We start from the raw sequence: 16,239 nt of genomic DNA on the forward strand, positions 1-16,239 counted from the left end.
TACATACAACACCTGTAAGGTCCCTCGTACATACAACACCTGTAAGGTCCCTCGTACATACAACACCTGTAAGGTCCCTCGTACATACAACACCTGTAAGGTCCCTCGTACATACAACACCTGTAAGGTCCCTCGTACATACAACACCTGTAAGGTCCCTCGTACATACAACACCTGTATGGTCCCTCGTACATACAACACCTGTAAGGTCCCTCGTACATACAACACCTGTATGGTCCCTCGTACATACAACACCTGTATGGTCCCTCGTACATACAACACCTGTATGGTCCCTCGTACATACAACACCTGTAAGGTCCCTCGTACATACAACACCTGTAAGGTCCCTCGTACATACAACACCTGTATGGTCCTTCGTACATACAACACCTGTATGGTCCCTCGTACATACAACACCTGTAAGGTCCCTCGTACATACAACACCTGTAAGGTCCCTCGTACATACAACACCTGTATGGTCCTTCGTACATACAACACCTGTATGGTCCCTCGTACATACAACACCTGTAAGGTCCCTCGTACATACAACACCTGTAAGGTCCCTCGTACATACAACACCTGTAAGGTCCCTCGTACATACAACACCTGTAAGGTCCCTCGTACATACAACACCTGTAAGGTCCCTCGTACATACAACACCTGTAAGGTCCCTCGTACATACAACACCTGTAAGGTCCCTCGTACATACAACACCTGTAAGGTCCCTCGTACATACAACACCTGTAAGGTCCCTCGTACATACAACACCTGTAAGGTCCCTCGTACATACAACACCTGTAAGGTCCCTCGTACATACAACACCTGTAAGGTCCCTCGTACATACAACACCTGTAAGGTCCCTCGTACATACAACACCTGTAAGGTCCCTCGTACATACAACACCTGTAAGGTCCCTCGTACATACAACACCTGTAAGGTCCCTCGTACATACAACACCTGTAAGGTCCCTCGTACATACAACACCTGTAAGGTCCCTCGTACATACAACACCTGTAAGGTCCCTCGTACATACAACACCTGTATGGTCCCTCGTACATACAACACCTGTATGGTCCCTCGTACATACAACACCTGTAAGGTCCCTCGTACATACAACACCTGTAAGGTCCCTCGTACATACAACACCTGTATGGTCCCTCGTACATACAACACCTGTAAGGTCCCTCGTACATACAACACCTGTAAGGTCCCTCGTACATACAACACCTGTAAGGTCCCTCGTACATACAACACCTGTAAGGTCCCTCGTACATACAACACCTGTAAGGTCCCTCGTACATACAACACCTGTAAGGTCCCTCGTACATACAACACCTGTAAGGTCCCTCGTACATACAACACCTGTAAGGTCCCTCGTACATACAACACCTGTAAGGTCCCTCGTACATACAACACCTGTAAGGTCCCTCGTACATACAACACCTGTAAGGTCCCTCGTACATACAACACCTGTAAGGTCCCTCGTACATACAACACCTGTATGGTCCCTCGTACATACAACACCTGTAAGGTCCCTCGTACATACAACACCTGTAAGGTCCCTCGTACATACAACACCTGTAAGGTCCCTCGTACATACAACACCTGTATGGTCCCTCGTACATACAACACCTGTAAGGTCCCTCGTACATACAACACCTGTAAGGTCCCTCGTACATACAACACCTGTAAGGTCCCTCGTACATACAACACCTGTATGGTCCCTCGTACATACAACACCTGTAAGGTCCCTCGTACATACAACACCTGTAAGGTCCCTCGTACATACAACACCTGTAAGGTCCCTCGTACATACAACACCTGTATGGTCCCTCGTACATACAACACCTGTAAGGTCCCTCGTACATACAACACCTGTAAGGTCCCTCGTACATACAACACCTGTAAGGTCCCTCGTACATACAACACCTGTAAGGTCCCTCGTACATACAACACCTGTATGGTCCCTCGTACATACAACACCTGTAAGGTCCCTCGTACATACAACACCTGTAAGGTCCCTCGTACATACAACACCTGTAAGGTCCCTCGTACATACAACACCTGTAAGGTCCCTCGTACATACAACACCTGTAAGGTCCCTCGTACATACAACACCTGTATGGTCCCTCGTACATACAACACCTGTAAGGTCCCTCGTACATACAACACCTGTAAGGTCCCTCGTACATACAACACCTGTAAGGTCCCTCGTACATACAACACCTGTAAGGTCCCTCGTACATACAACACCTGTATGGTCCCTCGTACATACAACACCTGTAAGGTCCCTCGTACATACAACACCTGTATGGTCCCTCGTACATACAACACCTGTAAGGTCCCTCGTACATACAACACCTGTAAGGTCCCTCGTACATACAACACCTGTATGGTCCCTCGTACATACAACACCTGTAAGGTCCCTCGTACATACAACACCTGTAAGGTCCCTCGTACATACAACACCTGTAAGGTCCCTCGTACATACAACACCTGTAAGGTCCCTCGTACATACAACACCTGTAAGGTCCCTCGTACATACAACACCTGTATGGTCCCTCGTACATACAACACCTGTAAGGTCCCTCGTACATACAACACCTGTAAGGTCCCTCGTACATACAACACCTGTATGGTCCCTCGTACATACAACATCTGTATGGTCCCTCGTACATACAACACCTGTAAGGTCCCTCGTACATACAACACCTGTAAGGTCCCTCGTACATACAACACCTGTATGGTCCCTCGTACATACAACACCTGTATGGTCCTTCGTACATACAACACCTGTAAGGTCCCTCGTACATACAACACCTGTAAGGTCCCTCGTACATACAACACCTGTAAGGTCCCTCGTACATACAACACCTGTAAGGTCCCTCGTACATACAACACCTGTAAGGTCCCTCGTACATACAACACCTGTATGGTCCCTCGTACATACAACACCTGTAAGGTCCCTCGTACATACAACACCTGTAAGGTCCCTCGTACATACAACACCTGTAAGGTCCCTCGTACATACAACACCTGTATGGTCCCTCGTACATACAACACCTGTAAGGTCCCTCGTACATACAACACCTGTATGGTCCCTCGTACATACAACACCTGTATGGTCCCTCGTACATACAACACCTGTAAGGTCCCTCGTACATACAACACCTGTATGGTCCCTCGTACATACAACACCTGTATGGTCCCTCGTACATACAACACCTGTAAGGTCCCTCGTACATACAACACCTGTAAGGTCCCTCGTACATACAACATCTGTATGGTCCCTCGTACATACAACACCTGTAAGGTCCCTCGTACATACAACACCTGTAAGGTCCCTCGTACATACAACACCTGTAAGGTCCCTCGTACATACAACACCTGTAAGGTCCCTCGTACATACAACACCTGTAAGGTCCCTCGTACATACAACACCTGTAAGGTCCCTCGTACATACAACACCTGTAAGGTCCCTCGTACATACAACACCTGTAAGGTCCCTCGTACATACAACACCTGTAAGGTCCCTCGTACATACAACACCTGTAAGGTCCCTCGTACATACAACACCTGTAAGGTCCCTCGTACATACAACACCTGTAAGGTCCCTCGTACATACAACACCTGTAAGGTCCCTCGTACATACAACACCTGTAAGGTCCCTCGTACATACAACACCTGTAAGGTCCCTCGTACATACAACACCTGTAAGGTCCCTCGTACATACAACACCTGTAAGGTCCCTCGTACATACAACACCTGTAAGGTCCCTCGTACATACAACACCTGTAAGGTCCCTCGTACATACAACACCTGTAAGGTCCCTCGTACATACAACACCTGTAAGGTCCCTCGTACATACAACACCTGTAAGGTCCCTCGTACATACAACACCTGTAAGGTCCCTCGTACATACAACACCTGTATGGTCCCTCGTACATACAACACCTGTAAGGTCCCTCGTACATACAACACCTGTAAGGTCCCTCGTACATACAACACCTGTAAGGTCCCTCGTACATACAACACCTGTAAGGTCCCTCGTACATACAACACCTGTATGGTCCCTCGTACATACAACACCTGTAAGGTCCCTCGTACATACAACACCTGTAAGGTCCCTCGTACATACAACACCTGTAAGGTCCCTCGTACATACAACACCTGTAAGGTCCCTCGTACATACAACACCTGTAAGGTCCCTCGTACATACAACACCTGTAAGGTCCCTCGTACATACAACACCTGTAAGGTCCCTCGTACATACAACACCTGTAAGGTCCCTCGTACATACAACACCTGTAAGGTCCCTCGTACATACAACACCTGTAAGGTCCCTCGTACATACAACACCTGTAAGGTCCCTCGTACATACAACACCTGTAAGGTCCCTCGTACATACAACACCTGTAAGGTCCCTCGTACATACAACACCTGTATGGTCCCTCGTACATACAACACCTGTAAGGTCCCTCGTACATACAACACCTGTAAGGTCCCTCGTACATACAACACCTGTAAGGTCCCTCGTACATACAACACCTGTATGGTCCCTCGTACATACAACACCTGTAAGGTCCCTCGTACATACAACACCTGTAAGGTCCCTCGTACATACAACACCTGTAAGGTCCCTCGTACATACAACACCTGTATGGTCCCTCGTACATACAACACCTGTAAGGTCCCTCGTACATACAACACCTGTAAGGTCCCTCGTACATACAACACCTGTATGGTCCCTCGTACATACAACACCTGTAAGGTCCCTCGTACATACAACACCTGTAAGGTCCCTCGTACATACAACACCTGTAAGGTCCCTCGTACATACAACACCTGTAAGGTCCCTCGTACATACAACACCTGTAAGGTCCCTCGTACATACAACACCTGTATGGTCCCTCGTACATACAACACCTGTAAGGTCCCTCGTACATACAACACCTGTAAGGTCCCTCGTACATACAACACCTGTAAGGTCCCTCGTACATACAACACCTGTAAGGTCCCTCGTACATACAACACCTGTATGGTCCCTCGTACATACAACACCTGTAAGGTCCCTCGTACATACAACACCTGTATGGTCCCTCGTACATACAACATCTATGGTCCCTCGGTCAACTATTGAATTTCGAGCACATATTAAACTTTTTGAAAGCCTCATAAAGAAGAGCAGTGATTGGTGGATGGGTAACAATAACAAATCTAGACATTGAATATCTCTTTAAGCATGGTCAAGTTAATAATTATTCTGTGGATTACGTATTAAACCACCCAGACACATCAAAGATACAAATCAAATGTAATTTTGTCACATGCGTAAACAACAGGTGTAGACCAACAGTGAAATGCTTACTAATGCTTCCCAACAATGCAACAACAAAAATATTTACAAGAAAATAGAAAAATAATAACACAAAGAATATATACACAATGAGTAACGATAACTTGGCTATGTACACGGGGTACCAGTACCGAGTCGATGTGCAGCAGTACGAGGTAGTTTGAGGTAGAGATGTACATATGACTAGGAATAAAATGACAGATAATAAACAGTAGCAGCAACGTATGTGATGAGTCAAAAGAGTGCAGAAAGGATCAATGCAGAAAGTCCGGGTAGCTATTGATTAACTATTGAACTATTTAGTAGTCTTATGGCATGGGGGTAGAAGCTGTTCAGGGTCCTGTTGGTTCCAGACGGTAGCAGAGAGAACAGTTTGTCTTGGGTGGCTAGAGTCTTTTGATACTTTTTAGGCAGCCAGTCAAGATGCTCTCAATGATGCAGGTGTAGAACTTTATGAGGATCTGAGGGGGCCATGCAGAATCTTTATAGCCTCCTGAGGGGGGAGAGGCGTTGTTGAGTTGAGGATCTGAGGGGGCCATGCAGAATCTTTATAGCCTCCTGAGGGGGGAGAGGCGTTGTTGAGTTGAGTTGAGGATCTGAGGGGGCCATGCAGAATCTTTATAGCCTCCTGAGGGGGGAAGAGGCATGGTTGAGTTGAGTTGAGGATCTGAGGGGGCCATGCAGAATCTTTATAGCCTCCTGAGGGGGGAAGAGGCATGGTTGAGTTGAGTTGAGGATCTGAGGGGGCCATGCAGAATCTTTATAGCCTCCTGAGGGGGGAGAGGCGTTGTTGAGTTGAGTTGAGGCTCTGACGGGGGCCATGCAGAATCTTTTAGACTATTCGAAGACGGAAGCAAGCTATTGTTTGCTGAATGTTAAATACAGCAGTCAATAGTTTGAAAGAAGAGTGAACGCGCAATCGTGGTAGACTATAGTAGTTATTAATTCAGACCCATAACCATTCAGATGGTGGTAGACTATAGTAGTTATTAATTCAGACCCATAACCATTCAGATGGTGGTAGACTATATTAGTTATTCATTCAGACCCATAACCATTCAGATGGTGGTAGACTATATTAGTTATTAATTCAGACCCATAACCATTCAGATGGTGGTAGACTATATTAGTTATTAATTCAGACCCATAACCATTCAGATGGTGGTAGACTATAGCAGTTATTAATTCAGACCCATAACCATTCAGATGGTGGTAGACTATAGTAGTTATTAATTCAGACCCATAACCATTCAGATGGTGGTAGACTATAGCAGTTATTAATTCAGACCCATAACCATTCAGATGGTGGTAGACTATAGCAGTTATTAATTCAGACCCATAACCATTCAGATGGTGGTAGACTATAGTAGTTATTAATTCAGACCCATAACCATTCAGATGGTGGTAGACTATAGCAGTTATTAATTCAGACCCATAACCATTCAGATGGTGGTAGACTATAGCAGTTATTAATTCAGACCCATAACCATTCAGATGGTGGTAGACTATAGCAGTTATTAATTCAGACCCATAACCATTCAGATGGTGGTAGACTATAGCAGTTATTAATTCAGACCCATAACCATTCAGATGGTGGTAGACTATAGTAGTTATTAATTCAGACCCATAACCATTCAGATGGTGGTAGACTATAGCAGTTATTCATTCAGACCCATAACCATTCAGATGGTGGTAGACTATAGCAGTTATTAATTCAGACCCATTCAGATGGTGGTAGGCTATAGCAGTTATTAATTCAGACCCATTCAGATGGTGGTAGGCTATAGCAGTTATTAATTCAGACCCATAACCATTCAGATGGTGGTAGACTATAGCAGTTATTAATTCAGACCCATAACCATTCAGATGGTGGTAGACTATAGCAGTTATTAATTCAGACCCATAACCATTCAGATGGTGGTAGACTATAGCAGTTATTAATTCAGACCCATTCAGATGGTGGTAGACTATAGCAGTTATTAATTCAGACCCATAACCATTCAGATGGTGGTAGACTATAGCAGTTATTAATTCAGACCCATTCAGATGGTGGTAGACTATAACAGTTATTAATTCAGACCCATAACCATTCAGATGGTGGTAGACTATAGCAGTTATTAATTCAGACCCATAACCATTCAGATGGTGGTAGACTATAGCAGTTATTAATTCAGACCCATAACCATTCAGATGGTGGTAGACTATAGCAGTTATTAATTCAGACCCATAACCATTCAGATGGTGGTAGACTATAGCAGTTATTAATTCAGACCCATAACCATTCAGATGGTGGTAGACTATAGCAGTTATTAATTCAGACCCATAACCATTCAGATGGTGGTAGACTATAGCAGTTATTAATTCAGACCCATAACCATTCAGATGGTGGTAGACTATAGCAGTTATTAATTCAGACCCATAACCATTCAGATGGTGGTAGACTATAGTAGTTATTAATTCAGACCCATAACCATTCAGATGGTGGTAGACTATAGCAGTTATTCATTCAGACCCATAACCATTCAGATGGTGGTAGACTATAGCAGTTATTAATTCAGACCCATTCAGATGGTGGTAGGCTATAGCAGTTATTAATTCAGACCCATTCAGATGGTGGTAGGCTATAGCAGTTATTAATTCAGACCCATAACCATTCAGATGGTGGTAGACTATAGCAGTTATTAATTCAGACCCATAACCATTCAGATGGTGGTAGACTATAGCAGTTATTAATTCAGACCCATAACCATTCAGATGGTGGTAGACTATAGCAGTTATTAATTCAGACCCATTCAGATGGTGGTAGACTATAGCAGTTATTAATTCAGACCCATAACCATTCAGATGGTGGTAGACTATAGCAGTTATTAATTCAGACCCATTCAGATGGTGGTAGACTATAACAGTTATTAATTCAGACCCATAACCATTCAGATGGTGGTAGACTATAGCAGTTATTAATTCAGACCCATAACCATTCAGATGGTGGTAGACTATAGCAGTTATTAATTCAGACCCATAACCATTCAGATGGTGGTAGACTATAGCAGTTATTAATTCAGACCCATAACCATTCAGATGGTGGTAGACTATAGCAGTTATTAATTCAGACCCATAACCATTCAGATGGTGGTAGACTATAGCAGTTATTAATTCAGACCCATAACCATTCAGATGGTGGTAGACTATAGCAGTTATTAATTCAGACCCATAACCATTCAGATGGTGGTAGACTATAGCAGTTATTAATTCAGACCCATAACCATTCAGATGGTGGTAGACTATAGCAGTTATTAATTCAGACCCATAACCATTCAGATGGTGGTAGACTATAGCAGTTATTAATTCAGACCCATAACCATTCAGATGGTGGTAGACTATAGCAGTTATTAATTCAGACCCATAACCATTCAGATGGTGGTAGACTATAGCAGTTATTAATTCAGACCCATAACCATTCAGATGGTGGTAGGCTATAGCAGTTATTAATTCAGACCCATAACCATTCAGATGGTGGTAGGCTATAGCAGTTATGCCTAGTTAAATAAAGGTTCAATTTAAAAAATAAAATTAGGAGTTCCTCAAGGGCCTATGATGCTAACAGAGGTATATGAGTTCCTCAAGGGCCTATGATGCTAACAGAGGTATATGAGTTCCTCAAGGGCCTATGATGCTAACAGAGGTATATGAGTTCCTCAAGGGCCTATGATGCTAACAGAGGTATATGAGTTCCTCAAGAGCCTATGATGCTAACAGAGGTATATGAGTTCCTCAAGAGCCTATGATGCTAACAGAGGTATATGAGTTCCTCAAGGGCCTATGATGCTAATAGAGGTATATGAGTTCCTCAAGAGCCTATGATGCTGACAGAGGTATATGAGTTCCTCAAGAGCCTATGATGCTAACAGAGGTATATGAGTTCCTCAAGGGCCTATGATGCTAACAGAGGTATATGAGTTCCTCAAGAGCCTATGATGCTAACAGAGGTACATGAGTTCCTCAAGGGCCTATGATGCTAACAGAGGTATATGAGTTCCTCAAGAGCCTATGATGCTAACAGAGGTATATGAGTTCCTCAAGGGCCTATGATGCTAACAGAGGTATATGAGTTACTCAAGAGCCTATGATGCTAACAGAGGTATATGAGTTCCTCAAGAGCCTATGATGCTAACGGAGGTATATGAGTTCCTATGCAAATCACAATGTTGGAATAGTTACCACTTTATTACTGTATGTAATCAGCAATGTTAATATTATTCATATTATATTAGAATATGTACCGTAATATGCATGTTCAAGGAACACTTTAATTTTCAGTGTACAAAAACATTTACGCTAACGGGTTACCAAAAATAACTATCTGAAAGCCATGCCTCCAATAAGCCACTCCTCCAATCTGATAGGCTGCTACCTCCTATAATATAGAATTAAAAGGGTAAAAAATGTAACCCTTCCCACTGGTTTTGAACAGCTTGTTGATGGATGTCCTCTCTCCCTTTGTCTCGCTCTCTCTCCTTCTCTGGACAGGAGGTTGACATAGCAGAGCGAAGGCCGAAGGAGACTGAGGAGAGAAAGGAGAGAGAGGGGCGAGAGAGTGTACAGAAGGAGAGAGAGAGGGAGAAGCAGAGGATTGACCCGGAGTTGGACACACTTGAGGAAAAGAACAAGAGACTGAAAGATGGTGAACTACAACCACAACACCACCACGTATAAACATATCCTGAACATACTCTGACCAGCACCACCACGTATAACCATATCCTGAACGTACTCTGACCAGCACCACCACGTATAACCATATCCTGAACATACTCTGACCAGCACCACCACGTATAACCATATCCTGAACGTACTCTGACCAGCACCACCACGTATAACCATATCCTGAACGTACTCTGACCAGCACCACCACGTATAACCATATCCTGAACGTACTCTGACCAGCACCACCACGTATAACCATATCCTGAACGTACTCTGACCAACACCACCACGTATAACCATATCCTGAACGTACTCTGACCAACACCACCACGTATAACCATATCCTGAACGTACTCTGACCAGCACCACCACGTATAACCATATCCTGAACGTACTCTGACCAGCACCACCACGTATAACCATATCCTGAACGTACTCTGACCAACACCACCACGTATAACCATATCCTGAACGTACTCTGACCAGCACCACCACGTATAACCATATCCTGATCAATATGTCTCTGTCTCTCCACAGGCTGGGAGAGAGACGAGGAGGAGAGGAAGAGGCGGATCCATAAGGAGGAAGAGAACAGAAAGAGGCGTGGCCAAGTCCTGGAAGAGGTTGCGAGGCGGAACCAAGAGGCGCTAGCCAGTCAGGAAGTGGCGGAGGCAGAGCTTCGCAGGAAGGAGCATCTATTGGCAAAGCTGAGGGAAATTGACAAGAAGAACGAGCCACCCCAGAACGCTGGGCTGTTCTACGAGGTTGACCCAGAACCCCTAGAGTCTAGCTCAGGTTCCACTGCACGTTCTCCTCCACGGTTCTCCGACCCACGGAACCAGAAACCTTCCATCTTCAGCTTCACTGAGCCGGAGGAGATGAGCGTTCTGCGTGGGGGGGCGGGGAGCAGGGAGGGGGGCAAGTCAGGGCGAGGGGGGGAAGAGAGCGGTTTGGGTCCAGGGGCGGGGACAGGGACTGGGAGGAGAGGGGTGAGGGCTCAGAACTCAAACGAGGACCTGGCTTTCGGTAGCTACGCCCCGTCCTTTGGACGGCCGGCCCCACGAGGGGGTACAGGCTTCCCGACCCCTCCCCCGCCCTCTGCTCTGGACGCGCTGCTGGGACGGTCAGAGAGAGGGAAGGAGAGAGGAGGACTAGGACCAGGCCCGGGAAAGGAGAGGAAGTCCACTTTGTTGCAGCAGCTCTTTGGCCCCCCATCTAGCCCCTCCCCGATCTCCGACAGCCCCCCAGACGTCCTCCTTAGCCCTCCCACTTCCACCCTCACCGGGCCCCGCAACTGCAGAGAAGGCTTTGAGCCCAAGTCCCCAGCCCCCGCAGGTCCCCTTGCACCCTTCCTTTCCTGCCTCCACGTGACCGAGAGCAGGCCGACCGTACGAGCCATTGCTTCCTTCGACGACGACATCGAGGAACTCAAACTTTGATCAAATCACTTCTTTTTTTTTTTTCAAATGATTCGTCTGTTGAGTAGGAACTCGCCGTCTGATTCGTCAACGAAGGAGGAAGTGACACTTGGATTGGCCGTTGAGGCTGTTAGTCACTATACTAAAGGTGGACCCGGTGGTTGGGGTTTCACAGGGTTTTATAAAAAGCACTAAGTCGTGTTTGTTCTGATATCAGATAAATCTAAGCCTGGTTATGGACTGTTTAATCTGATAGATAAATGTCTCCCAGTGTGTCAATACTGTGTGTGTGTGTTGCTCAGGGGAGTCTGTACAATCAGGGAAGAACATCAGCATTTTCAGACAGACTTAGGCTCCGCCTCAAATGATGCCCTGATGTTGACAGCTTTAACGCTGACGTGCTTCTACACCTGCATTGCTTGCTGTTTGGGGGGTTTTAGGCTGGGTTTCTGTACAGCACTTTGAGACATCAGCTGATGTAAGAAGGGCTTTATAAATACATTTGATTTGATTTGACGTTGACAGCTTTAACGTTGACAGCTGTAACGTTGACAGCTGTATCGTTGACAGCTGTAAGGTTGGTTATTGAATTGTTGCAGAGATACACTATCTATACAAAAGTATGTGGACACCCCTTCAAATTAGTGGATTTCACTATTTCAGCCACACCCGTTCCTGACAGTTATATAACATGTAGCACACAGCAATGTGATCTCCATAGACAAACATTGGCAGTAGAATGGGCCTTACTGAAGAGCCCAGTGACTTTTAACGTGGCACCGTCATAGGATGCCACCTTTCCAACAAGTCAGTTCGTCAAATTTCTGCCCAGCTAGAGCTTCCCCGGTCAACTGTAAGTGCTGATATTGTGATGTGGAAACTTCTAGGAGCAACAACGGCTCAACAGCAAAGTGGTAGGCCACACAAACTCACAGAAAGGGACAAGCGAGTGCTGAAGCGCGTAGCGCGTACAAATCGTCTGTCCTCGGTTGCAACACTCACTACCGAGTTCCAAACTGCCTCTGGAAGCAACGTCAGCACAAGAGCTGTTAGTCGGGACCTTTAGGAAAAGGGTTTCCATGGCTGAGCAGCAGCACACAAGCCTAAGATCACCATGCGCAATGCCAAGCGTCGGCTGGAGTGGTGTAAAGCTCGCCGCCATTGGACTCTGGAGCAGTGTAAACACGTTCTCTGGAGTGATGAATCACGCTTCACCATCTGGCAGTCTGACGGACTAATCTGGGTTTGGAGGATGCCAGGAGAACACTACCTGCCCCTATGCATACAGACAACTGTAAAGTTTGGTGGAGGAGGAATAATGGTCTGGGGTTGTTTTTCATGGTTCGGGCTAGGCCCCTTAGTTCCAGTGAAGGGAAATCTTAAAGCTACAGCATACAATGATATTCTAGACTGGGGAAGGCCCTTTCCTGTTCCAGTATGACAATGCCCCCGTGCACAAAGCTAGATCTATACAGAAATGGTTTGTTCGAGATCGGTGTGGAAGAACTTGACTGACCTGCACAGAGCTCTGACCTCAACCCCATCGAACACCTTTGGGATGAATTAGAATGCCGACTTCGAGCCGGGCCTAATCGCCCAACATCATGGAAGCAAGTCCAGGCAGCAATGTTCCAACATCTAGTGGAAAGCCTTCCCAGAAGAGTGGAGGCTGTTATAGCAGCAATGTTCCAACATCTAGTGGAAAGCCTTCCCAGAAGAGTGGAGGCTGTTATAGCAGCAATGTTCCAACATCTAGTGGAAAGCCTTCCCAGAAGAGAGGAGGCTGTTACAGCAGCAATGTTCCAATATCTAGTGGAAAGCCTTCCCAGGAGAGTGGAGGCTGTTATAGCAGCTAAGGGGGGGACCAAATCCATATTAATGCCCATGATTTTGGAATGAGATGTTCAAGGAGCAGGTGTCCACATACTTTTGGTCATGTAGTGTACTTGAGTGTGCAGCTATTCCTTTTATTTTAAAGTGTGCATCAAATGGCACCTTTTTTCCATATTTGGTGCACTACTTTTAACCAGCCCATCAAGCTCTGGCCAAAGTAGTGCACTATATCGGGAATAGGGTGCCATTTGGGACTACCTAAGTCGGAGCCCTGAAAGGGCCAAAGGGTGTTTGACCTGTTTGGCAGTTAGGTTTCAAACTTATAGACTCTTTTTTAATTTGCTCTTAACCCTCTTGAGTCAATTACCCGGCCACGCGGAAATCGAATTAGCATAATACAAAAAATCCTAGAGATATATCTGGGTGGCCGGGCTAATAGCTGTGTTTGTCAGATCAGGAGACATCCTGAAACATCGGTCTTCTCACAAAAACGTCTGTAGGCTACATGCTAATATGACCCCTCTGTGGGAAGGTGAGTCTCTCACGAACACGTGTATGTATGTTGTGTTGCTCTAGGACACCCAAGGGGTTCAATATGTGTCAAAAATAAAATAGTTTCCTGATCTTTCTTATATCTCTGATATAGGACAGACATTTCAGAACTTCCTTTAAAGTTTTTTTTTGGGGGGGGGGACTATCTGTTGTTCCATGTATGAATCTGTTATTCAAAGCGCTTCTCTGGGCTAATAGCAGTAAGGCCAAATGTAATGTTTCATAATTTTAATATATATCTTTTTTTTATACATATGTATGACCAACTTAAAACAATTGCATATGTTAGCTTAGTAGAAAACCCTCCCTTAGTCTTAACCTTTAAAGCAGTGATCACCAATCGATCGCGATCTCTAAGGCATTTCTAGTCGATCGCCAAACATTTCTGTGGGCTGTTGGTGGTAGGTGCAGCCAATTCAGCTGCCCTGCGCGCCGGGAGGCAAACTGTTGCCATTTCATGTGTCTGAAGGTACAATCTCTGCCTTCCCGGTGGGCCTGGAGAGAAAATCAAGTGCACTATGCCTCCGCTGGCCAATCAGATTGCTCAGATGACCGAGTCTGCAGTAACGTAGCGGGTATAAAAGAATTCTACGGCAAAGATGATAATGTGAGCTTTCAAAACGTTTCAAACCATGACTAGAGAGAGACTGTCAACGAATACAGCAAAGAGATGCTGTTTTTATGAGTGAGTTTATGTTTAAGTTCTTACTCAGCACTGTCAACACTTTGTATTCAACACTTTTATAACCCATAAAATGCCTGTTCTTCCTATTTCCACTCAGCGCTACAACAAGCAGTGCGGCAGTAATGCACGAGGAGGAACGTTTATCTATAGGCGTTGTTGTTATTATTAGCGGCTTAGGTATTTTTTAATATCGATAAATATTTCACTTTCTCTGTTCATAGGAGAAACAACATGAATTAGTACACGAGGCAGAACTAGTGCGACTCGAGTTTCGCCTTCAGCTGGAAGACGGTGTCCCTTTTGGGTCAGTGGAGGAAAGGGAGAGCGGAGGGATGTTGAGAGACGGACCCTCAGTCTGCTGCTTTCTCCCTCCGCTGAGACTGGCCATCAGATGCAGGCACCATCACCCCAGTAAAATAAGAAAGCGAATTATTTAAATGTATGCTCACTAAGCTGTGTCTCACAAGTAATACAACAATGGATCTATTACCGGTGTGATCATATAGCCTACCTCAAATTTTGAAATATATATATTTTTTAAATGTCCAACACAACAATGCATTGACAAATTCAAGCAAAGCCAATATGTGGATGATAATGTAATGGGCCTATATCTTACTGCACAAACCTCATTACTACAGAACTGTTTTTAATTGGTTAATGTTGCATAGGCTTTTTAAAGTCATGTTAATAAAGAATCAGAGCAGTAGATCTCTGCATGCATTTAGACTCAAAGTGATCTTGACTCAGAAAAGGTTGGTGACCCCTGCTCTGAATGGTTAACTCTCCTGTGTGTGTGTGTGTGTGTGTGTGTGTGTGTGTGTGTGTGTGTGTGTGTGTGTGTGTGTGTGTGTGTGTTCATCAGGTCTGCATTCCAGAATGGCACCTTATTCCCTATAACAGCGGTTCTCGAACTCTTTGTGTCCGTGGACCCCTTTTTGTGATAGTAAATTCATCAGGGACCACCTCAGAATCACAACACAACTCCAGTCAGTTAAAATTAGCATACAAGGAGTTGTGCACGGCCAGACGAACCAGGTCTTGGGCCCCGGAAGGAACATTTTAAAGGCCCTTGGCATCGGACAGAATATGTTGCCGTTTTCATTTCTACACATTTTTTGTTGTTGGCTAATATTCAGTTTTAACGCTTAAATTACAGTGCATTTATGTAAAAATAAATACATTTGGGGGGAATACAACACATATTGAGTTGGTGGGGTACTGTGGATACCAATATCCCTGTGAGCTTCCCAGACCCATGTTGCCCAGGTTTAAGAACAGAGTACTGTGGATACCAACATCCCTGTGAGCTTCCCAGACCTGAGCTTCCCAGACCCATGTTTCCCAGGTTTAAGAACAGAGTACTGTGGATACCAACATCCCTGTGAGCTTCCCAGACCTGAGCTTCCCAGACCCATGTTTCCCAGGTTTAAGAACAGAGTACTGTGGATACCAACAGGATCATGTTGCCCAGGTTTAAGAACATACATTGTAGATTAATAATATGACATTGTATTTTATTGAATTACACCATCTAAATGGTATTAGTCCACAGATCTCTTAGCCCAAATTTGTTTAATCTGTTGTTAGTAATATTCATAAAAATACAAATAAACAATGTAATGTTTTGAGAACTAGCTGTGGACTCCCTGCAGTACGTAGACCCCCTGCAGTACGTAGACCCCCTGCAG

General features: G+C 45.1%; 1 protein-coding gene across 2 annotated transcripts in view; it reads left to right on the forward strand.

Moving 5' to 3' along the window:
* The window catches only part of lca5 (lebercilin LCA5), a 45,474-nt gene extending 30,203 nt beyond the window's left edge, over positions 1-15,271 (forward strand). For both annotated transcript variants that reach the window (XM_071370919.1, XM_071370920.1), the window contains exons 9-10: positions 9,884-10,037; positions 10,598-15,271. In XM_071370919.1, coding sequence (XP_071227020.1) covers positions 9,884-10,037; positions 10,598-11,499 — 1,056 coding nt within the window. In that variant the 3' untranslated portion in view covers positions 11,500-15,271. The remainder of the gene's footprint in view (positions 1-9,883; positions 10,038-10,597) is intronic.
* Positions 15,272-16,239: the final 968 nt, after the last annotated feature.

Source organism: Salvelinus alpinus, chromosome 27 (assembly GCF_045679555.1).
Source record: "Salvelinus alpinus chromosome 27, SLU_Salpinus.1, whole genome shotgun sequence".
In the NCBI taxonomy this organism is placed as follows: domain Eukaryota; kingdom Metazoa; phylum Chordata; class Actinopteri; order Salmoniformes; family Salmonidae; genus Salvelinus; species Salvelinus alpinus.